The 25,440-nt window shown below is 39.1% G+C and overlaps 1 protein-coding gene across 1 annotated transcript in view; it reads left to right on the forward strand.

Moving 5' to 3' along the window:
- Positions 1-1,103: 1,103 nt before the first annotated feature.
- The window catches only part of DOCK3 (dedicator of cytokinesis 3), a 176,773-nt gene continuing 152,436 nt past the window's right edge, over positions 1,104-25,440 (forward strand). Inside the window, exons 1-5 of the mRNA XM_056501874.1 lie at positions 1,104-1,107; positions 10,667-10,750; positions 18,765-18,805; positions 20,615-20,670; positions 22,938-23,034. Of these exons, the coding sequence (XP_056357849.1) occupies positions 1,104-1,107; positions 10,667-10,750; positions 18,765-18,805; positions 20,615-20,670; positions 22,938-23,034 (282 nt within the window). The remainder of the gene's footprint in view (positions 1,108-10,666; positions 10,751-18,764; positions 18,806-20,614; positions 20,671-22,937; positions 23,035-25,440) is intronic.

Consider the following 25,440-nt stretch of genomic DNA (forward strand, 5'->3'; position numbering starts at 1 on the left):
TAAATAATAACTAAATAAATAGTAATAATAATAATAAAGAAATAAACCAGTGTGGAGGACACAAAAAGAGAAAAGGAGGATTTCTCCAACATCTCAGATGATGTTGATAGCATTAAATAATGCACATTTGCTTCAGTCATGATTGGAAGAGTTAAAAATCACTAAAAGAAAGCATCTTCAAATTTGTCAGTCAGATACTTTTTTTCTTTTTTTGTGTTTTAATAGCAAACAAAAAAAGCCAAATTTCTTATGGGTGGATTGATAAGTTTCATCGCTCTCTTCAGCAAAGTTCCTGTGTGGCAGCAAGTATAGGCTAAAATAGAATTTTCAGCTAAAATGCAAGAGCTGTTTGCTAGTAAATATACTGTTTTAAATCTGCCCTATTCTTCCCTTACTGCTGCTCAGTGCAAACTGACCACGAATGCCAAGGTAGTTTTAATGTGTTAAGAAGGTATTTAACAGATAGATGGGAGGTCTGAAAGTCTCACGCTGTAGCCTGTGCCAAATGGGACAGGCTGGAAGTGCTGTGGGGTGATCCCTGAGGTTTTGTGTGTGTGAGCATGAGCCAGTGGTGTTCTCCTGTAGGCAGCCATGTCCCTGACTGTTCCTGGGCACCAGCATGCTGATGGAAATGATCTTTTCCTCCTTTAGTTGCTCTGGGGCTGCACCTTGCAGCAGCAGAAGTGAGGAGGAGGGAACACACAGGTAGAGAGGAGGGTCTGGAAGATCCAGGCTGGTACAACCTGGGAAATGGAGCATAGGAAAGGGTTGGCTCATGGACATCTGCTGTCCAGGGAGGCACAGAGAAGACAGAGCCAGGCAATTCTCAGAGTTGCAGGGTGAAAGGAGGAGCTGGAGGAGAAAATTCCAGTCAGGGTCAGTGATTCCCACAGTACATGTAGGAAAGCCTGGAGCAGGGTGCCTGGAGAGCTGGTGTCATCTCCATCCTCCAGGAGAGTCAAAACTGGTTTCTTACTTTGTTTCCTGGTGTTAAACAGTAAAGTGTTCAACAGGCTCACGTTTGCAGCCTGTGGAATGCAGCAGTGCAGAGCAGCTCCTCACCTCTCTGGGCAGAGAGAGCTCAGTGCTCTCCTCTTGGCCGGATGGGTATTGGAAACAGAGAGAAGGTTTCAGAAACTGAAACAGCCTTTGCCCCTTAAGGGGAGAAGAAGCTGCTGCATTTGCTTCCTGCATAGAGGGGATGGTGTATGGGTGAGGGGTTTGAATGAACTGATGGAATGGAGTGGCAGGAAGATGGTGAAGTAACAGGATAGATCCTTGCAAAGCTGCAAGCTCAAGACCAGTTCCTTAACACAGCTGAGGCAATGGACAGCACTGTGGGCTTTTGGTCCCTTAGTTCTCTCCCACCTCCTGCCACCAGGATGTGCAAAGCTATTTTAAACAGCTCATGATTTTTGAGCCCAATCTCTATTTTTATCTCGGAGGGCAGGGGGAAGGATGCTCGCAATCCTTTGCTCTGCTACTGAATGATCACCTTTCTTCTCAGGCATCTGTTTCTTTTTTTGCAGGAATATTGTCCTGGTGCTGGTATGACTCAGTAGAAAGAGGCGGTGTTGCTAGGCAGCGGGTGAGCACTTTGCAGATGCCATGTGATGGCAGTAAGCTGCCTTGGAATAATCCATTGGTGGCAGTATTCCTGGCTGAGGTTCTGTACTGCACAAAGAAAGAAGCATCTCTGACAGGAGCAGATGCTGCCTAGCAACTGCCACTGCTCCCCAAGCAGCCTGAAATACCTTCACTTAATTGTACTGTAATTTTGGCAATACACAGAACCCAAAGTGGAACGCTTTGCTTTCAATTCTGAAGTATATTCTTCATCAAGATTTAGATAAAAGTTCATAAAGACCATTAATAAGGTCAAAAAAAAATTTAGCCCTCTTCTAAGTCATGTCTTTTGTTTAATCCCTACTCTTCAATTGTAATGTTTGGATGGCTTTTAATCAGCTTTTGATAATCTTTTTTGTGTGTGTGTATTACATTAGTGCCTGGCAATTCCAATCGGATTAGAGCCCTGTTCTGTGTCGTGTGTACCAGTGCACTCTGCAAGAAATGCCCCTTCTGCGAAAAGTTCATGTTTTATTTGAGTTTTTAAGGTGTAATTGCATATATCCTCCCTTCCATACCTAAATTATTCATGTTGTCATCTTGCTTAAACAGGGCAATGTTTTGGAAGTGCTGGACATGGGGTCTGTTCCCTGTATTCTTTGTGAACATACTTACTGAATGAGGCCTGGACTTGCAAATAAATCTGCAATTCTCACATTCATTTCTGGCAAATAATTGAAACCCTCACCCACAATTAATCATTTAAATACTTGGAAGGTGTGTTGTGAGGGTGAAAACATTATTGTAGGTATTTGTAGAATAAAATGGAAATGTTTTCCTTTCCTTGTGGTTCTGCTCCCTTGTCAAATATTATCAGACTCTAACTGTGCAATCTATGAAACTGCCAGGTTTAATCAAGCAATTCCACAAAGAAAAAATTAATCGTATTGGCCTTTAATTTTCTTATAAAAATGTGGAAGTTTGTTTTGTTTTGTTTTGTTTTTTCATTAACTACATCTTGTTATTTTAAATTATTAAACCTACAATTTTCTGTACTCAAGACCTACTCCTTTTTGCTGGGAAAAGGTTTGTGGTTCTGAGAGGGGCTCAGGCTGGAAGGTACAGGGAGGTTTGGGAAGTGTTAATTCCGTGCTGCCCGTGGGCGTGCTTGTGCAACACAGTTGCCTCACAAAAAGGTAACGCTAAATCTCGCCTCTCTCTTGTCCTCTGTGGGATAATTTGTATCAGTGCTGGTTTTCCTGCTCTGTCATCCTGCCCTGGCCTGTAGGCTGTTCTCTCTGCCGTCCCTAAGTGCAAAGAATCCATATCTGCCCTTACTGGGAAAGACATTATTAAGCAAAGGTAGCTTAGAAAATTCTCAAAACGCAAATACTGTGGAGTGAGAGAATAACAATTGTTGGTTCACTTGTTCAGTACAATTCCTGGGAGTGTTGGTGGCACAGGAGCCAAACAAGTGAACCCCCATTTCTGTGTGATGGAAAGTCGTGTGGAGTTCTGGTGGGTCTTTTAAAAGTTGATGTGGTTCCACAACATTTGGGTGGCTTCATAGAAGAAAATGTGTAGAAAATACCACATATATAAAATTAATACAAATAAAAACCTTCTTCTATGGAGACCCAGTCCACAGATGTCTCAAGTTGGGGGAAGTCACACGTTTGCCCTGGTCTTATACCCTTCCACCCCTTCCTTGTTTTAGCCTCTGTTGGGGAAAATTTGATTTAGAGCCATCTTTGGTCTCACCTGGTGACTCTTGGGTTACATGGAGCCTTTATTATTATCTGGGTATTACAGGGAACAAAATAAAGTTTATCTTATTCAGCTCTTAAACCTAGCATATATTGTGTCATACTAGACACTTTTAATAGCTGGATTAATATGACAAATTATTTTAGGGAAAGATACATGCTCGTCATAATATTAGTTTATCAGTTTGAAGTAACTGCATTATTTTCTTAAATATTAGTCAGATAATTTAATATTCATCTAGTATTTAATTTAGTCTTTAATACTAATCAAACTCAAGGATTGACTTGTGTTCTATGTTGACTGGTGACAATGAGTAGTAGTTGAAATACAAAATGCTGTGTAAGGACTGTGAAATTTCAGAGTTTGTGTTTACCCTAAGTAAACACATACTCCAAATTCTTAGCTGGTGTGATAGAGGTGTGAGTTTAAAACATGCTTATGTGTTATAAAGCATAAATTACACTGCCAGAGAACTTGAGAACTTTGATGTTTGTAGCACAGAACACAATTCAGTGTTTTTATGTGGGATTGTACCTTGTCAAGGTATTTTGGGAATGGAACAATACAACTGCAGCTGTGCCTCTCTTCCTGACATTCCTCCTGAAAAGGGTTTAGTTGAAGATCTACTGAGGGATGGCCAGTGCATAATCTGAATAACTGCAAGCTGAGTGTAGTACACTCAGTAATTTTTATAAAAATTAAATTGCATACTTTAACCTGAAACACTTGTTCTGCAAGTGTCATCTAAAAATATTACAAGCTACCAGAATTTTAATAAGACAGATAATAATATTTACAATGAGTTGAGAATTGTAAACAACTGTCAAAAAGTCCAAGAAGATCTATCTTTTGTAAATGGAGATGTGTTGAAAATACACAAAAATCACAATTTCCCCCCCTAATTAACTCATCGAGTCCATTAGATCGTGGCCTCACCAACATTTTATGATAAAAAAAATCAAAATGTGGATCTGTTCCAGTAGCAATGATTTCTATTATGGATGTGAAAACTTGGGAGATAAATAATTATTTAAATAATTATAATTATAAATAATTGATTTAATGATTAAGAAATACATAGTTTAGATTTGGAGAAGGAAAAAGAAACAATGTAAACATGGAAAGCTCTTGAACTGATTTTGTTTCTCAGCCCTCACTTAAGTTCTTCTGATTTTCATTGTTACATCTCGGACAGTGGGGAGGAAAAGAGCTCTGGTCCTTCATGAAAATAAACAAATTACTCATGAGTTGAACTGATAGTATGTAGTGCAAATATAACAACAAGTAAGATCAAAATATTTTGGTAGGCTTCACTGAGATGTGTGGAAATAGGTTAAAAAAATAAGAAAATACATGAGAAGACATGTACTGTCAGTTCATTGCATAACTTTGTGTAAATGCTAAGAAAAAAAGGATATTTTAAGGGAATGAGCAGCTGGGTGTGTTGGGCTGGGTGGTGCTCTGGTGTTTCCCTGTTGTCCTGGGTTTTCCCACTGTGCATGTGACAAACGTGACACATTTCTATTACCATGGTTATCAGGGCATTGACATCCATTTGAGAAGAAAAATTATCAGTGGCACTATTGCAGCTCAGTGTGGGGAGGTTGGGACGCAGGAACCTGAATTGGAAAAATTCTAAGAGGAAGATGCATTTAAATTGTATCACAGCAAAAATGAAACCACCTCAGTGGCTTGCAGCAGGAATTATCAAGGACAGGTGAAATCTGTTCCAGCATTTCTGTGACTTGTGTTCTCCTCTTTGCCATCCTGGTGTTCTGATGAGGTCCCAAAGCAGTCACTGGTGTCACTGGCACAGGACAGTAAAAGCTCAGGCAGTGACTCCTTGATAATGTGAGGGGGTTCCCAACATTCCAGCCCCATCCCTCAAGTCCTGCCCTGCAGTCAGGGCTGCAGCTTTCCCTGGGCCCCAGTGTGGGACACATCCATAGATTTGTCCTGTTGGCTTTGGAATGTGAGTGATTATTTAATTTCTGTCACCCACAGTATCTCATGAGGAGTTTCACAGTTTATGCACTGTGTGGAAAAACACTTTAATATAATGTCCTGAACTCTGATGCTCCATTTGTCACTGCTCTGCTTTTTGAGCTGGAAGAGGTGAATGGCAACAGCTGCCTGTGCACCTTCAGTTATCCTCTGTCCACCCTTTCAGCCTTCCTGGTACAGATTTCCCATCTTGGTTAACAATCAATCACATAAAAGCCCTCGTTCAGTCCTTGCTATATCCCCTCTCACTTCTTTCTACCTGTTCTTATGCTGTTCAGTGCTTTTTGGCAAAGGATTTGCTTTTGATAAAGGGGAAAAATGGCACATGGGGCTCATTGGGAATTTTATGCAATACTGTGGGTAATGATATCTTCCCTTTTTCCCCAAGACAATACTGTGTGTGATGTGGGGTGATCTCTGACAGTGGCTGAGCACTGATTTTTATGGTAAGACCTCTGGCATTCCAGGGTTCCACTCATTGTGGCACCAGCAAAGGAGGAGGTGATCATTTTGTGTGTGAGGTGAGGATTGTTCTTCCCTCATGGAATATCACCCAGGTGAACTGAACACTGCTCATCTGCCAGTTCTTCTTGTAGAGCTTGGGTCCATCTGTAACTCTTTATTACACTGAATAGCCTGAGTGACCTTATAAACTCTGTGGCTTTTGTAAATTATGAGCTTTTTTGGATCATTTAGGAATACTTGAAACAGGAAAGATGCCAACAGAGATCTCTTCAGAGCTTACTGCTCAATCTGTACTTACTAAGGGAAATGGCTCTTTTATTTCACATCACTTTGCTGATTATTTATCTGTGCAAACACCTTCCCACTTTATCACAGCCAAGTGCAGTTTCTTCAAGAGCTATTGACAGGGGCTGTTAGAGAACATAGTTTGTAAAACCCCCTGAGTTGTATCAAATGGATCTTTGTTCACATAGCAAGAAGCTGCTTTAGGTGGAGCACTGGAGGAATCAAAGGTGTGCAAAGATGCATTGGCTTAACAGGTCCTGTTTATCTTGATGCAATTTCTCTTCTGCTGGTGATTTGCAGTGCAGCTGTTTATATTATACTGTGTGAGGCCATACCCATGGGCAAGGAAAAATCTGTCATCCCCTGGATCCTTGACTTTAAAAACCATGATTCCAGTGCCATCTGTTCTTATATATTGCTCCCCACAATTCCTTCATATGTTCTGATACAGCATGAGAGTCACTGCCTGTGTGAATGCTTTGTGCCTTTCTTACTGGTAAATTCCAGAAGTGAAGAGGGAAGGATTTCCTTCACTGTGGTCCAGTTAAAGTACTAAAGATAAGGGACTTCAGTCCTGGAGATAATTCCTGAATCACATGGCATGTGGTGCTTTTCCCAAGCTTTCTTCTTTAGCAGAATATTGACTTTAACTGCTGGCTGAAATGACTGTGAGTGAAACTACGACCTCCTTATAGATCTGAATGATGGCAAGGGGCTTCATAGGTGAAAATGGATCTTAAATATTTCAGCAGTGTGTCCTGGAGTGCAAGAGGGATCAGTCAGATCTGTAAACTGGTGGGTAAACCTTTGCTTTCTGCCTGTTTTGGTGATGTGTTACTTGTGTATTCTGGTGACTGGGGACATGAATCTTGTAAGAAATGATGAAAGCTGATGGATTGATGGACAATTTGTAGGTGATCATGTAGGGTAAAGAATTTCTCAGTGGAAAGGAAAGAAATCAGTTGTCAGAATCCTCTCTGTAAATGATTTTCTTCAGAACAGTTGAATTACTCTGTATTTCTCATTTATATTCGTGATCATATTTTTCAAATAATGCTGCTAAGAAGAACTGTGTACCTAAAAGGGACTTAATAAGCAAGATTGTCTTGCATAATGCATTTTTAGCTTAAGAAATGAGTAACATCCATAACTTCTTTGGAAGTAACTGTTGGAATAATAAATCAGACTATAAAAGAGCCTTAAATTTCTATGATTCTGTCATAATCAGGAGTTGTTTTTACCATTCTTTTTTATTTCAGTAGTGTTAAGTTTAGTTCTCGTTACACAGTTTAGCAAGACAGTTTGGTCTATTGGGTCAGTTTTTTCAGATTCTTTAAATTTTCTTGGTTTAGATTTAGTGTGGTTGGGCAATCTTTTACTCTCGAGATTTGGCTTCCACTGTTTTAATAATATCTATATTGCTGTTCACTGAACCTACGGATTGATTATAAAAATTGTCAAACAGAAGAGACTAATATAATTTATTGGTGATTACAAAAGGAATTAGATTCTAATACTGTTGTATTGAGAATGAAGGGGGGATGTTACTTTTGTATGAAGATTAATTTTCTAATAGAGTATGATCACTAAGATTGTATCTAGAGCTGATGGGATCAGTTAATTTCTGTTTTGTGATTTTTGCTTATTTATTCTTTTTTTAAGTGTAGTAGACCTAAGAAAAGAGCTTTATCCTATTAATAGAGCACTCTGAATCCTAAAGAGCTGAATACATATTGTAGAGTCCTTGTATCAGATGTTCTTTGTGTGACCAGTAGAATCCTTTTAAAAATGGACAGTTTGTATCTGTAAACTAACACATCTATTAGAATTGCTTCCTATAAGACTAAATGTATGAAAGTCACCATTCCTGACCATATTTAAAAAAAAATATTCTATCAGCAATTGAAAAAAAGTTTCATTCTCTTTTCCTCTTTACCTTTCCTTTACCTTTTATCCCAAACTCACCTGTATTATTACATAATAGGCAGGAATTTGATGGCCAAAGAACTGGTAATTTCTCTCCCAGCTGCATCCTTGATTCATTAGCTTTAATATAGTAAATAATTGTCACAGGAAGTCAGCTGCTGTTTGCTAATTCAGAGCACCTAATGCAGTGTTAGTATGTGATAATACTTTTCATACTTTTCAGAGTTACTGTTTCTTGTTGGACTTGGCTGAATAAGACCAGTCAAGTTGTTTTACCTCCATGATTTAACTTTTCTGTTGTCTACAACCACTAACACCCACATGTCCCATAGCTGCTGTCTGTCTGAGATCCATGGCATGTTCAGAAAAGATGAAAATGGTCTGGAAACTGGCTTTTAATATTATATGCCTATATTAATTCTTAAAATTAATAATGTATCTAAAATTACTTTCATAAATTAATATCTTATTACTGTATTAGCACTTCTCCATTTTGTTTTCTGGTATTTTTAAAGGTAGTTTTTTATCCAAGGTGTTTGGAATTCCCCCTTTTGGGACATGCATAAATTTTTTAGTGGTTTTGTTAGTTTGAACTAAAAAAATCACTAAATAAACTAAAAAAAAAAATTAATACAGGACTTCCCAGTGTTTTGCAAATCAACTTGTATTTTCTTGATTTGGTAAAATTGCCAATTAGAAACAAGAAAACATTTTCTCTATTTAAAGGATCCAGCTATCTAAAATACTGAAGGACCCAAAAAAAAAAAAAAAAAAAAAAAAAAGAAGGAAAAGCCATTGGAGATATGATTATGTCCTGCCAGTTCATCATTTCAGTTGTCAGTGTTCCTGCACTTTGGGAGAGACTTTAAGTAGTTTTTCTTTGGTTGAAATCCATATTTATGATTTCTTCACCGGTGAAGAATGGATCCAGAATGCTGATAAGCTTAGCTTTTGTTGGATTACGCTGTCTGCGTTATTCCAATCTGGAGCCAGTTGTTGTGTTTCTCCTGCCTCTGATGTAAACAGGAATTCAAAGCCTTTTTTAGCTGATGGTGACTTCTGCTGGGCCGTAAGAGCTGAGAGACCAGTTTAGGTTTGTTGATGAAATTCTTAACTCTTGGGACTAAATCCTGCATTGAGTCTCACAGTGGAAGTGCAAACATTTGATGCCATTTCATTCACTTTAGATTTTTTCCCCACTCTTTCTTGTATTGGCCTCATCTGTGTGGGTGTTTGCCTGGTGGGTGTGGTTTGTTCTTTCTTGCCCTTGCCCTTATGAAGTGTGCGTATAGGGTTAAAATGCAGTTTTGTTTTGGTGGAAGTTTTGTCTCTGCTTTTCTCATTATTTCTTGGAAAGTCAAGGTTCAAGTGACTACCTGCTGCTACATGGTGCAGATGGGAGTCTTGGGTTCCATGGTGTTGTTCCCCTGGACTTCATCCTGTCTGCTTCATGTGCAGTCAGAAGGGACTCATGGCTCTGGCGTGGGGGGATCTTTAGGGAGCAGCTGAGCTCAGCTGGTTGGAGCATGGTGCTGACAACTTCAGAGCTGTGGGTTTGATCCCTCTATATACCATTCACTTGAGTTGGACTCTGGTCCTGGTGGGTCTCTTCCAAATGAGAATGTTCTGTGAAATGGGCCTCCATCAATGGGAGCATCTTGAGCACAGCTGGAGTGTTTGCATTCCAAGGGGAGTGTTCTGTTGAATTAGAGAAAGGGATGGTGCCCACTGGGGGTCACTGTTTCAGCTTGTGGAATTCCACTTGCAATGCTCCGGGGTGTGTAGGTGACCTACAGGGGAGCTCTCCTAAGTGTGTGTTTACCTGGAATAAGGCACTGGAGTGCTTGCACTAAAACTGTGCTGGAACTGGGGGGAGCTAGGATCTTACCTGCAATTCACCCTTTTTTCTGACATCTCATGTCCATATCCCTGTTGTATTTTGATAAATATAGCAGAAGAATATAGCATCGTACACTGAATTTTTAAAACTTATTTTTAAAATTGAGTTTCATTTAGTATTTTTATTTATTGTATTAATATTTTCTGAAACATTAAGATGGGTTCTTAGTTTCCATGGTTAATGAAAATTAAAGATACCTGGAAAAGTAAGAAGTGTTATCATGTTAGATAGTGCTTATGAAAAGTACAGATTGTTGTGTATTCTTTCATATGTTTGCTTAAATATAATGTATGGCATTACAGGATTTTTTGCAGTGTATTAGATGCACAGATGCATTTAATTGAAATAGTTTCAACTTGGAGAAAAGTAATTGTTGGAGTTGAGTTCCTGTTGTAATCTCTACAATTTGGGCAGCCTGTTCCATTGATGGATTGTGGAGGAGAGTAAGAATTATGAGACAAGGAAATCTTTGTATGCAATATGAATCAGAGGTTGCTGATTAAAGTAGTTACAAGCCTTGGTTAATTTAAAAATCTTTTTAAAAGCTCTGCTTTTATGTTGTTGTTGTTAGGCATAATTTCTGATAAGGGCTGGAATAAAGATCAGGAAAAGTTGGCTGGCAGGTTTTCTGGGCAGCTATGTAAGAGCTATTTTTATGCAGGGAGTGAGCTAAAGGGCTATGCTTAGAAGAAAATTCACACAAAGATCCAAGCCTCATATGTCTCTCTCTCTCTCTCTTTCCCCACCCTCTAGTGATCTGCAGCTTCCGAGGAACTGTTCCGCAAGGCTTGGTCCTGGAACTAGGTGAAACTGTCCAGATCCTGGAGAAATGTGAAGGTGAGTGTGCTGTCCAAAAAGCAACCCCATTTTCTATGTAAGAATGTACAAATATCTTAATGTAGCAGATTTTAATAAGTTCTTTGGAAATCATGATGCATCAAATCAAAGCACTTGAATAAAACCTACTCTGACCCACTTTCTGTAGGAAAGGCTGAGTGCTCTTGGCACTAATCCAGTCTGATAGGGGGTCAGTGTGTTTGAAGTTAACCATCTGTCCAGAAAATCTTGAACCCTGACCTGATTGTTGTATTGTAACTGGGTCTTACACTGAATTTTCATCATGTAAAGTATAGAATCGGTATTTTTTAGTGTATTTTCTCAGTGTTACTGTTATGCATTTCTATTAAGTGTATCAGTTTAATTACTTAAAAACATCTGAACAGGTGGAAAATATTAGTTATTAAATAGATTAGCAATACCAGAAAAAAATATTAAAAGTATGGGTTTAGGGGAGATTTTTTTTGCATTTATTTTGATGTGTCTTTATGCCTAAAGTAAAATGCCATTGTAAATTTTATAGTTTTTATGTGTTTGGAGATGTCTGTGTGTGAATAAATTGAATGTCCTAATGCTCTGCTTTATTCACAATGAAGAATGTGATTGAAGTTGTGTGTAAAAGGAGAATTATTCTTATCCTAATGTTCAAGGAAGTGTTGTAAAACATGTCTGGTGAGAAGTAGGTTGACAAGATACAGTATGAGAACATGTTTCACTGTACTCTGAGGTGGAATAATGTAACCTTAATCCTGAAGTGTTAAACAAATTCAAAACTCAGATCCACAAATTTGAATTCCAAATTAACCAAGTTGTAGATGTGATTCTTTGTTTGTTCAGTTTAAATTAATTTTTCATCTCCAGTGTTAATGTTGCTCCCCAGACCTTCTGCATGCTTGTCAGCAGACTCTGCTTTGCCTCTCTCATGCCTAGAACTGTCTTTTGCTCTTGATGCTTTTTCTTGCACTCAGGTGTTTGTTTTCCCACTGACTTAACTCATCACAAAAAAAGTCACCTTTTCTATGCTAATTTTTCTACTTAGTAATGTGCATTTGTAAAAATTCTGAGAGCTGAATGAGAGCTTTGCAATGTGGTGGAGAAAATTAACCACAAAGAAGCTTGCTGTAAACAATCCCATGCTTTTTTAATAACCACAAATGGTGTGATGGGCTAAGCTGTGCTCACACACTGAGGGCAGATTGTAATTATTCTAACAGGTCTTGTGAATTAGAACATGGTGCAAGCTCACGAAAAATGTGTCACTTTGCTTAGGATGGGATAATTCTAAAGGAATTAAATACTGTATGTTGTTGAAAGCAGTCATGGTATTTTCCAGCCATTTCTGGGAAATTTTAAAAACTGGGAAATAAAAGCACGATCTCCAAGGAGCAGGTTGTTTATGGAAAAGGAAATGGATAATCTTGTCTTTACAAAACTTGTCTGTACAGTGTTAAAATAATTAGGCTTTGAATATTTCCTTTGCTGGTAGTTTTGAAGATGATTCCTCAAAAGCAATTCATGCCAGTCTTCAAATTGCTGAGAAGGGAGGTCTCAGGCAGGGTTTTCTTTCCTGGATGGAAGAAATTTTTTTGTTTTGTTTTTTTAAGCCTTCTATCCTGTCATTTTGGTTGAGATGCCTTTACCATGGACTTTGTGTATAAAAAGATTGATTTTGATAATAACATCTGGAACTCCACACTATGAAACTCCTCTGAATATTCAGATTGTCTGTGCTGCAGCTCTTGCATGTGTGAATTATGCAAAAAAGCACACTAAATGTGCAAAGTAGGCTCTTAAAAGGGGAATAAAAAGCAGTTGCTTTTTAAGCATTCTTGTCTAAGTGGTTGTTTAACAGGGTCCTCTACTTCTGCATTATTTGCTGGGTGTTCTTTTGTGTAGACAGACTGGATAAAATAATGTTAACCCACACAAAATAAGGGTCACTGCTGTGAGAGTCACAGGAGATCCATTGCTGTTTCAGTTTCACTTCTTGAATAGTTTATGCATAATTGTCTGCAGCAGGGATTTTTCTGTCTGGGTTGAAAAGATTCACACACAAAACTTTTAGTGATGTGAACTATGATTTCAGAGACTGCCAAAGAATTCAAGGCTGACAAAGATTCAAAGAGTAGCTATACTTCTGAATGTGCTTATTTTTAACCATAACAACTTACTGAATAACTGCATTTGTATTATAAATGAGCAAGTGCTCCTCTGTAGTGACTGATGTAAGAAGCAGTCCCTGCTTTTAGAGCAATTGAATGAAAGAGGAGGGAATTTCGTATTTCAAGGTTTTCGGTACCACAGCAGCTAAGTTTTACAGATATTTGCAGAGTAAAGAAACAAATATAGGTGCACATACCCACATAAGGTTAATAAATATAAATACCAATTGATAACATGTCAAAAAATATTGTGGTTGTTTCAACATTTTAAAAATGAAATGGAGTGAAATAGAGTTGTCTTTTTTAGTTTGGATCTTGTTTGTATGCTTGAAATTGGAACTTTTTTGTGCCAAATTTGTGTACCTGCTTCTCTGTGTGCTTCTGCCTTCATACCAGACCACAAATATCTAAATCACTGTTTTTTAACCCTTCCTAAGTCTGACAGAAGCCTCCCACTGCCTACTACCCCAGTAAATCAAGCCCATGGACATGGCAGCTGCCTTTCCTCTCAGCTCCACTCATGTTTCCATCAAACATACACCGTCTGAAAAGCATGAGGTTACCAGGGAGCTTTTGTAGTTACTGCTTTCGCAAAGGACTCTCAGACCCTCTACTGGTCTCACTCAAAGGTTAGAAATATTCATCAAGACACCACTTGGACCTGTGCTTGTCATTCAGTTTTCCCCCTCTCTATTCCCCTCTCTGAGCCCTTCCACTTAAGATCTTGGCACTGCGGGAGAACTGAAATACCAAGAGGAGTTCTCTGCTCTGCCTGCCATGCCTGGAGGAGCTGGAGGGGCATTAGTGTGGCACTTGGAAATGCTGAAAGATGGAGTTTTCTTTTGTCAAGTGGCAAAGCATGAGCACTCTCCTGGTTTGAAATACACATTTGGACCGTGCCTTCTAAAGAACCCCCTATCTTTCAGTCACATGGCCATTGCCCTGCCACAGGCAGTGGCTGTCAGTAACTAGTGGCATTCAGACTAAATTTAAAATGTCTGTTTTGTCCATTTGTTCTTATTGCTAGAGGGCAATTTTCTTTAGATTAAAAATGCTATAACTTCAGTAACTGTAATTATTACCTTGAGAATTTTGTATGTTCACTGAAGAATGGAAACACCAGCTGGTGCCTGAAGCACCAGTTAAAAGAATATTATCTTACACATGCAAATTCTTCTATCCACACAAGTATTTATCTACATGGGTTTTATGTGTGTACATTAATAATTGTGTTCTTAAATCATGCATAAAATATATTTTAAATTTCCCTCTGTTATTCCAGCAGTTGATGGTCAAAATAAATGTTTCTGGTATTTGGGACATTTAAGAAACAGATATAACTTGCAATTAGAATTTTTTTAAAAATTCTTGATTTTCAGTGTGCTTGAGAAGTGATGCCTTTGCCGTGCTTCCAAGCTGTGCCCTGCAGATGAGGGAGGAGTCCCAGTCCAGGCTGTCAGTGCTGTGGGAGCCCTGCAGGTTTCCTCCCATCTGAGCTGGGAGCTCTCCTGTGGCTGCCTGGGCCAAAGTGACTCCTTCCAATAATTTGTGTTTGGCCTGAGAAAGATGTCTCAAGTGAGAAATCCCTTTTCCTGTTTGCTTTTACTCCCCTTTTCATCCTTTTTTTCCTCTTTGCCTTTTGTGGAATGTGCCCATGGAAGTGAAGCCTCTCAGACTCACACTTCTGCTGCTGTGGTTGTTCCCAGTTATTGGAAGTCAGCTTTCAGAGCACAGGAGCAGCTTCTCAAGAGCCTCTGGCCACGATAAAACACATCCCGTGTCTCTTTGCCCTTTGTTGCAGCCCTGGCAGCATTCTCAGCATATTCCTGTGGCTCTGCTGGCCCCAGGCTTCTCCCTGGGGTGGTGCTGGCAGGCTGGGCCAGGGGCTCAGCTGCTGCTCCTCCTGGCCAGCACATGCAGTGAGCTCAGGACAGAGCCCTGCGGGCATTGGGGAGCTTCTCTGAGCTCTGCTGCTGTCCCTCTGCTGGGGCACTTTGGGTGCCTTTAGCTCTGCAGTTCACCTGCAGATAACAAGGTAAAACCAATTGTTTATTGGCTTGGATATGCAAAAGACAGCTTTGCTCCAGGTGTGAGGGTTACTCACATTGCTACCGAGTACATTTATTTTTGTGGGAGAAAGGATGCTCAACTTCCTCTAGCAGATTCTACGAGCAGTACTTTAAGAAGAAATTTAGCTTTAGGACTTATCATGAATACTTACGTCATGTATTTTCAGAACTTTTGTTTGTCCAGAAATTACATACAGAATTTATTTTTTCCTGCAGTCTGCAGCTCATGATTCTTTATTTAACACTGATGCTTGAGCTTTATTTTTCTCAGAAATAGATCAATATCTTTCAATTAGGATCCTTTTGCTCTTGTTTCTGAGCCCTCTAAAGGGGGGAGCTGTTTCCATGTGACAGACCTCTTGTGGATTAAGTGGAAATCTGAAGAAGGTTATGAGATGGCCTTTAGAAAGAATATCCGGTTTTGTTCAACACACTTTCAAGTAAAGATCAAAAAATCATTGGTAGCTCTTCTTGTCACTGAAATGGAGAGGCTGAGATGTGCAGGACTGCCCCAGAGCTACTTCTGCAACTTAACTAGGGCTGCACTAATGCTGAGACTCCTGAGTGTGACACCTTTGGAAAGGGAACCCCCTTCAGTCTTTATCCACCAATTTGCAGATTCTCTAATGTGGCTTCAAGTTCCCCCACTGGATTTCCACAGGTACAGGTAGTTTTAGAGTTTCTGATAGACTAACTCTTGGTTTTCTTGTACCAAATGATGTGTGTGGTGTGGAGTATCCCTTTGGCTGATTCAGGTCAGCCATCTCAGCTATGTCCCCTCCCAACCTCACTGCAAGCATTATCATTGTTTCACATTATTTTATTTTAAAAATTCTTGTCACTTCATAGCTTTTTCACTTCTTGATTTTAAACCTTTCTCTGCTTCTTCATTTCTGTGAAGTCAATACCCTCTGAAGGCCATGTGTCACTAAATGCATACCATAACTTTGAAATACTAACAGTAATTATTTGCAGTGCAGTGGCACCTAAAGCTGTTGGTCAGTGTTGTGTCTAACCAGGGAGTGCTTGTTGGGATCACAATTAGCTGAGGCACCTGCCTGGATTTGATGACTATTGTCATTAAATCCTCCAAAACAAATGCTCTTTATGATAAATTACTATATAAATATTAATGTGTTTAAGACTAATTCCAGAATGCAGGTTTAGTTCATTTTAGGGAATAATGTAATGCAGATCCAATTTTCTAAATGTGCTTTTAGAAAAAAAGCATTGCACCTTTTCCCATAGCTTTTACTTAGTGATGCAGAATGAGTTGTACATTTTACAATGTGGGACTTTCAGATTCTGCTGAGCTCTTCCACTGTCTCTTGCTTGCACAGAGTTGAAGGAAACTCAAAATAGAGAGGGGTGACTTTAAAAAAATTATACCACATTAGAAAAGAGAAAAATACAAAAACTGCTAAGATCTGGAGAGCCCAGTTTATAAGATTAAAGGAAATGTAACAACTTCTCAAATATATGAAGGAAACTACAAGAGGGAAGTCAACAAAATGCTTTCCATGATGTCCAAAAGAGAAAAAAAAAATCAAATATTCAAAGGCATTGAAGAAAGTTCAGGTTGTAAAATCATGTATGTTGTCTGAGCCACTGAAATAGGTTTTCCAGTGAGGGTTTGCTGTCTCCACTTGACATAAATGTGCCAGATTTCCAAGTATTATACCAAAATTTTGCATTACCTGCATGCAGTTTTACTGGCCTGTGTTGATCTGTAGAAGAAATTTCTTCTAAAAAGGTGCCAGTGCAACACCACTGCTTTCAAACTGGTCAGTGTGGAGTAGCAGAAATAGAGTTTCCTTGGAAGCTGGTGCAGAAATACCTTGGTATCTAAGTTCTACAGATGTATGGATCATTTTCCACAGACAGGGAGTGCAGTGTTGTTCAGCCTTGATAATAAATGAGTGGATGCTGTTTAAACCAGACTAAATGTGAGGAGAGATGCAGAAACATGGCTTTGGATGAGCTGGGTGATTTCTCAGGGTCCTTCCCTGCCTGTTTTTCGCAACTCTGTAAGCACAGAGCTTGTAAGCTTTGAAAATTTGTTTTGGAATGAAGAACAAAAACTTCAGAAATTAGATGGTTTTCTGGAAATGTTTTATGTATTAGCCTGTAGATCTAGATTATTAATGGTCACCTCTTTTTTGGGGTTTTGTTCTTTTACAGGTCTGGTCACAAACTTGAATAAAACCAATTTTTCCCCCATTTACCAAGCAGTTTGTCATTCTGTTTGTCTTAGAGCTTAAATGTCTGGTTATTTCTGAGGTACAGACTGTATTTAATATTAGTAACAATGAATCACAGGATAAATGCATTTATTTTTTTCTGTGACCTTAAAAATATGCAGCATCTGTTGCTCAAAAGCAGGTGTGGGCACAGTTGTGTGGAGTTCTAGAAATCACTTATGTTAAGGATCTGTGTGTGTTGTTTGTGCATATATGTTTATATTGATTTGATTGCTCTGAAGTTTGATCAACTAAAATGAATTCAAAACACCAATAATTTATTTTTGATATAAACAATGATTTCATAGAAAACAAATCTTTGTGTTATGTCCTATCTTTATGAGAAATTTGTGTAATAAAGAAGGTGGATTTTAATATTTTCTGTACTAAGGTTTGCAATTGTCTTGAATTCATCAGTTATTTTATTTCACATTGGCATAGATTCCCTTTTTGAAGCAAAATAAGAATTCAAGGCTATCAGACTGTCTTTAAAACAAATTCAAGGCCTTCTTCCCCCCATCTGATCCTCTCAGTGAGACACTTAACATAATTCAGCCAAATTTGAAGTAGTTTTTCTAAGAGAGAAAAAGTACCCTGATACTTTGTTCTGTTCTTCTCTAATCTCCATAGCCAATTACTGGCAGGTTTTGCCAGTGCAATTTTAAATCCAGGAGGGAAAAAGACAGTCAGGAGGAAGTCCCTGGGAAAATGAGAGGACTTTCTCTGGGAGGTAGATGTAGCTGATGTGGAAGTGTTGGTTTTGGCAGGTGAGGGCTGTGCCTGGCTGCAGTTGCTCATGACACCTGAGGGCTGAATAAGCCTGGCCAAGTTTGCCCAGGAGTTTGGGGTGGCTGGGGAGGACCAGACCCCCTTCCCAGAAGTGGCACCCACTGTCCCCCCACAGTCCTGGGGCAGTGACACTGCTGTCACCTGTGGGAAGCAGCAGGACCTGGGTTCTTCTGTTTAACTTGCAGCTTTGTGTTTTACTCCTCATTTATTGTCTTGTCTGGAGCTATTTCCTGATGGGGCATACACAAATAATAATGGGATGTGTAAATTAGATCCTAAAGCTTGTTCTTTATTCAGACATATATAAGACCAGACACATGCAAAGAATTTTTATTTGTTTAAAGCACATTAGGAATGTATGATAATGGCTTTTGCAGGGTTCTGAAGTCTGGAGATTTTGTCAAGATAAACACTGCAACAAGACTCATGTGCCAGCCTAGAAGAGAAGTGTTCAGTGCAGACTCTTCCCTGAGTGCTGAAGGAATCTTTGCCACAGTGACTAGAGATTACCAGTAGAGGAATTAACTAACCTGCTTTTATTGCTGGTGGGAAGCAACAAGAGCATTCTAGGTTGTTAAGTGCTTGTCATCATAGCAGAGCAAAATAAAACTATTTTTTTAAAAAACCCTAACAAAAACTCTTTTAAAAAATTTATCTATATGAGGCACAGCTGCTTTTTGAGTTGAAGTCAGTTTGCTTCTGTGTAAAGACAGCAGTGCCACAAATAATTATAATATTTTTTGTCTGCTTTCAGGTTGGTACAGAGGTGTTTCCATTAAGAAGCCCAGTGTCAAGGTAAATGTGAATACATTTGTTTATCTAATGGGAGATTAAATCTGTTTTGCTATTGCAACCCAGTAAACTTTTCATTTTCCTTCTCTAATTTTTTTTCCTGTGGGAGGATTTGATTTCTTTTTAAATCAAGTGATACCCATTAATCACTCAAAATATTAGAAATCTTCCTGACAGGTAACATGTAATCTTTTCAATATTTATAAATTTCATCCAGTTTGATTCTCTCCACCCTACTCCCCTAAGAAAAGTATAGCTGGGTGATATTGCATTGCTTTAATACAGCACTTTTAAGAGCACATTTAATAAGTTGAATTATTAATCTGAGACAACTTTGAATAAAGTTTTCAACAATTGTTGAAAAAGGATTTTGTAAACTGTTCCAGCAGGATCAGATTTTACAGTTTAACCATTATATTTGATCCTTTTTCATTTATTTCCATTGTTTTTGCTCTTGGAGAACTTTTTTGACTGTTCTGGTGTGATTGTTTTTGTAAGTGCATCTAAGTTTTTGGAAATGTTGGTATCCAAACATGCCAGTAGGTTCTTCTCTATGAGCTTCACTTCATTACCTATTGGTTTAAATATGGCTTGTGTTTAAAGAGAGAAGAGTTCCAGATTCCTCGTGTTTACCTGTATTATGGAATATATTGCCTGTATTACATTGTCATGACTATAATACTCTTTTGGTGAAATGTCTGCAGTCATTGTGTGTGTTGGTGCTTCTGCTTGTGTAAATGTTGAGTTTTGATAGAAGAGCCCTTCAAACCTTCCCTGGTTTCTTAGATACCAGGAATAAGCAGCATTAACTGGAAGTGAACCAAACAAAGAAGTGAAGTAGCATTTCTTCCTTTTCTGGAATTTCATGTGGCTGAAAGGAAGCACGTAAACTGTTTTCCTGATGAAGCCATTCCTCTTAGACTCAGCTTTTTTCCTTCTATAATTTTAGTCTTGCCTATAAACAAGAAGAAATTTTCCTTATCCTTTGGAATCTTCTTTACTTAATATTCCTTTCAAACCCCCCCTTGAAAATTTTTGTTCCTAAATTGTATGGTTTTAAAGCTCTAAAAATTGAAAGCCCACACTTGATTGCTGACATTTTTGTCAGAGGCTGTCAGCTGGTTTTTAATCCAAAGATTTCCTACTGAAGTGCTGTTCTTACACTGACAGACTTTGCTGTGAGGATTCAGGGTTATGTGCTTTACAGGGAATGTGGAACACTGGAAAAGGCTGGATTAAATTACCCCTTTTCCCCATGTCTCAACACACAAGAGCACACTGGCACAGCAAGGTCTGAGTCCAGCCCTCATGGGAACAGCAAAGGACAAATAACTGGAGGTATCCCAAGTGGGTTTGAACAGCTTTTCCTTGGAAGGGGAGGAAAACTGACAGCTCCAGGCTATGCAAGTATTAGAATACTTCTATCCATGGGGCCTCAATGCAAATTTGATGGTGGGCTTTTAGTTTTTGTTTAATTTGTCTTTTTAAGCCTCTGTCTGTGTCATCCCTAATCAGCATCAGCCTGCTCTGAGCTCAGAGCTGCTGGTGCTGTGCTGCAAACTGCAGAAGAGCCACTGACTTTTCTGATCTTCCCAGGTGGAATTTGCTCCAGTGTGGTGTTCTGGTCAAAGACAGACTAAATCAGTCAATTGTTAGTAATCTGAATCTAGAGTTTTGACTGGCAGCTTTGACACAATGGTTATTTGGATTGGTTTTAATAGATATATTGGCAATTATTTATTGTAGTTTATGTTACCAATGCTAAAAACTGCAAATGTATTTTTCTAACATACAGAATTTTTTCTCTTGCAGGGGATTTTTCCTGCAAATTATATTCATTTGAAAAAGGCAATTGTCAGTAACAGAGGGTGAGTATTTTTCCTTCTTTTTAAGAAGCTACAGTGCTTTTTATCTGGAAGGGAAACAAAGAAATAATTATTGAAACTTAGAGTCATTTTAATTCATTGTATCTTTTTTTGTGTGTATGAGGGTTTGAAAATTAAATGTTATTCTACAGAGTTGAGAGGTGGTTTGTTTGTTTCTGATATAGCAAGGATCCCATCTGATGGTTATTCTTGTTTGCTTTGACTCATAAAATTGTAACTTCAGAGGTATCATCTGAACCACATGCATTTAAAGAACTCTGCTTATATTCTTCCATTTATGCTTGTTCTCTCATTGGCAAAATACTGTGTTTTCCTGTTTGTTATGGAGGCTCCAGCCAGTAGACAGCCCATCTCATTTATCTACAGATTTTCAGACTCATAGCTGACAGGTAGCTGTGTTACCTTGAACGTTTTCCAGAGGATCCAGCCCTCCCCACCTCACCCAAAGAGTGACTGAAGTGCACTGCTGAAAACTTCTGCCCTTCTCTGTGTTTGTAGCTCGTGTGCTGCTGGCAGTGGGTTTATTTCAGTTCATGTGAATAACAGCACTGGTGGCAATGCCATGTCAGGGAAGTTACTGACTGGGGGCTCTGGAACCTGCAGAGCTTCCTGTGAGATTGACTGTGACTCTTGAAATCAATATCTTGGATTTTCACTGCTGCTTTTACTTGCATATTCCACATAAAGGCTGCTGTGGGGACATTTGTAATTGCAATGTTTCAAATAGTGACCTGAGGCAACAAATTAAATGTGGAAGATAAAATGTATTAAATGGCTCTTAGTGAACTACCTGAAGGAAAACAGGTGACTTCTGATAGTCTTGAATTGTAGATTTGTTCCCAAAGGGCCTCAGTAAAGGTTGTAAGGGCAGCTGTAATACTGATGCTTCATAATTTTGGAGTGTAATAAAATGATATGTATTGCATAGAATAATCACTCCTAATGTGTACTCTCTTTAGGGGAAGGAGCAGTTCCCTGTGATGTGTAGTTAATTGGTCCTTGATGTTAGTTTAGAGTTTGTGAAGGGCAACCAGTTCAGGTACTTATTAGGAAAGCTGATACACTGTTTAAAATATCAAAACCTCATGCACCAGTTGATACAACAGAGTGTAATGCAGTTCTGAGCAGGAGGGTCATGGTTATTTCCTGGGGTTTTTTTGTTATTTTGGTTTAAAATTCTTTATTTCAGAATATATTTCAAGTTCTGTTGTAAGTACTTGTGAAGTAACAGAGCATGTGTTGAACCTGGTAGGTAGCTGAACACCACACTGCCCCCTGCCCTCCCCAAAAATCCCTGGAGAATTAGAGGGACTGTCCCCGGGGCTGGAGCATCCCTGCTGGGAGAGCTGGGGTTGTTCAGCCAGGAGAGGAGAGAATGCTCTGGACAGAGCTGCTTGTGGCCTTTCAGTATCTAAAGGAGGCTTGTGAGATGATGTGGACAGGGCTTTTGACAGGGTCTGTAGGAATCAGACAAGGGATGGTGGGTTTACATGTAAGGAAGACATATTTTAAGCTGTGGGTACTGAAACCTTGGCATAGTTTGCCCAGGGAGGTGGTGGCTGCCCCATCCCTGGGAGTGTTCAAGGCCAGGTTGGATGGGGTTTGGAGCAACCTGGGGCAGTGGAAGGTGTCCCTGCTTATGGCCGGGGGTGGAATGAGATGAGCCTTGAAGTCTCTTCCAGTCCAAACCATTCTTGTGGTTCTCCCTTAATAGTTTTGGAAAATCTTTACCACAAAGGAACAAGTTTTATTTTTTCGATTAGAGGATAGATCCTTTAGATTTCATCTGCAGTGCTGAAGAAGCCTTGTGGATAGGACAGGTTAGTAGACAGCAGGTATTTTGGGTAGTTTTGATATTGGCTAACATTGTTGGAGGGAGAAAAAAGGGGTGGACTGGCTTAGAGAAGGGACCCAAATTGTGAAGGAACCCACTTTACAGGCCAGTTAATTTAACATGATGTAGTAATGAAAACTTTTCATTACCTTGATTAGAATGAAATTATATATTTTGGACAGGTAACCAGGAAATGTTTCACATAAACTTAATCTTGTGGAATGTCACGGAGGAACAGTTGCTATGACTCTGGAGATGCTTCAGTTTTATAACAGACAAAATGATCCTCTTAAGATATTCTCCTGATGTTGAACAAATTCAAGTTCTAGAATGCTACAAATTTCTGTGCTGTCATATTTCTTTTTCTACCTTTTCCAGGGTACATTTCCTAATTTCTTCCCCTCTTTTTCTACAGGCAATATGAAACAGTTGTTCCTCTTGAAGATTCTGTGGTGACTGAAGTCACAGCAACTCTGCAGGAATGGGCTGTGCTCTGGAAACAGCTGTATGTGGTAAGAGCAGTGCTCCTTTCCTTGCACATCTCTAACACCCTGGGAGAAATGTTGCCTGCCTTTATGCATTCAAAATCCATCAGAATCAATATCAGAATTGTTGGATTCCTTATATTTAATGGGGGTTCCCTAACTGCAGAATAATGGATCATGTGAGTCACATGGGCTACAATGGAAATTTCTGCAGTTCTGAAATTCTACCTTCAGATCTGAAAACTCCATTGTTATTAAAAAAGGCAACAATTTTAAAGTGCTATTAACTACATAAGGAATAATATAATATAATACTTCTTTAAGTTCCATCAAAGACTTCAAAAATTATTCAGCGCAGTTTGTAAGTAGTTGTTTTAGTTTCTAGAGTCTGAAAGGAGAAGAATTCAAACTATGGGAGGTTTTGTGCAATTGTTCCTCCATAAATTATAAGTAAACACTAGGATAAGTGTATTGAGTTTTATACACATCTTTTTAGTATAATTTTCAGTTGCTGCCATATAATGTCTCCTACTTCTGCTTTCATCCCTCTTCTTTTCTTACATTTTAATAGCCAAAGCCCATGACACAGCAGATTAAAAACTTGAACATTTGAAGGTATTTTTTCCTGGTATTGGTTTTCTCTTTATAGCTTAGTAATTGCAAGCCTTACCTGTAGGATTAGGATCAAGAACTGTAGGTGGTCTAAGCTTGCATTTCCTTCCTGTCCTTCCTTTAGAGAAGTACCTCTACATAGAGCTGCAGCAGCTTTATTTCCTCATTTAAACCTGCAGTTACAAATTCCATGTCTAGGAAACAAACCCAGGAATGATCCAGAGGAGTGAGTCTAATGCCTCTCCAGCAGAACCAGCTGTGTTCTGTACTTCACATCAATCACCTCTTACCAAATCAGTTTTACTCTTGCTGGTCCCAGTTCTTCTATGGGGTCAGATGTCCCTGGAGGCCTTTTCTTGGAAAGAAGCATCTGATCTAATGGAGGAGGGGCAGGGAATGTGGTATATGCCATGTTTTATACCACTATTACATCTAGTACTCCTCCTTTTTCCATTGCACATACTTACCTATGGTGTATGGGAATAAAGTGATCTTTTCTGTTTTCTCCCCCTCTCCCCAGTGTCAGCTGAAGATGACAACAGTAATATTGGCAATGGTATTAAATTGGATAAAGGGGAATCATTTCACCTACAAATGAGTTAAGCTTCCTTTCAACTAAAGTATTTCTTTTTTATTGTTAACGCCAGTTCCTTGAGGGGAAGGAAAGAGAAAGCTCTAGCTATAAACTTTCATTTAGTGATTTTTCTTTCTGGGACTGCTTTCTATTGTAGCTCATTATATTTCTTATAACATTGCACAAAACATTATTGTGTTCTTAAATAACAGGGGAAAGAATTTACTGTTCTCATAGAACTTTGGAAGGAAGCTTCTGCTCCACGACAAAGAAATTGGCAGAGCTTTTGGGTAGAAAACACATTGTTTTGTGTTGTGGATTTTTTTTCCCAAAAACTTTAAAAATTTGAAAATTCTAATATAGAAATAACCCCAGAATTGTTTAGATTGGAAGAGACTTCTTGAGATCATCAGCTGCCTTCTCAAGCAGGGTCAGCAAAACCAGGCTGACAGGACTGCACCAGCCAGGTTTTGAGTTCCTTCTGAATGGAGACTCCCCAACCTCCCTGGGCAAAGCTGCCAATATTTGAGCACCTCCAGTGATTTCTTGTCTCCAGGCCACTGATACAGTACCACAGCTTTTCTGGCAGAAGAACAATTTACACCACTGTTAAGTGGGTAACAGATATTTGTCTCATATGAGGGCTGTAAATTGGAAGCCTGAGGAAATGCACTGAGGTGCCTGTGGCAGAGCTGGGATGAGAATTTTATCCTTGATGTTCAGGCTGAAGCTATGTAAGGACATACCTTAAAATACATTGAAAGACTAAATGGAAATCCTTGCTTGTTGTTGTATCAGCACCAGCAGAAATTTTTATTATTCCCAAACTGTAATAAGAATCACCTAAGAAATGTAATTGATGTTATTTATCATGCTGCTGTGCCTAGTCAGCTTTGTAGAAAAGTTTCTTACTGTGGGGGAAATTCAAGTGCTGGTGTTGCACGGACACTCTCAGTAGGTCAGTGCCTGCAAAGGGCCCTTCACTGGTCAGTGGGGCTGACAATGTGTGCAGCCTCTCTGAACATCTCTAAATAGGCTCAAATGTTCATCTCATGCTTTTTGGTGAACTCCCTACCTGAATTATGGTTTGAAAGACCCAAGTTTGTTTCAATTTAAAATTCCCAGCAATTATCTTGGTAGTATTGTTAAGGTGCATTGTAAAGTTTGTATTTGTCTCTCAGTTGAACAATGGGAGCTGGGATGTAATACCCAGGGAGCCTGCAGTGATTAAACACTGCCTGGAGAGG

Source organism: Oenanthe melanoleuca, chromosome 12 (genome assembly GCF_029582105.1).
Source record: "Oenanthe melanoleuca isolate GR-GAL-2019-014 chromosome 12, OMel1.0, whole genome shotgun sequence".
In the NCBI taxonomy this organism is placed as follows: Eukaryota; Metazoa; Chordata; class Aves; order Passeriformes; family Muscicapidae; genus Oenanthe; species Oenanthe melanoleuca.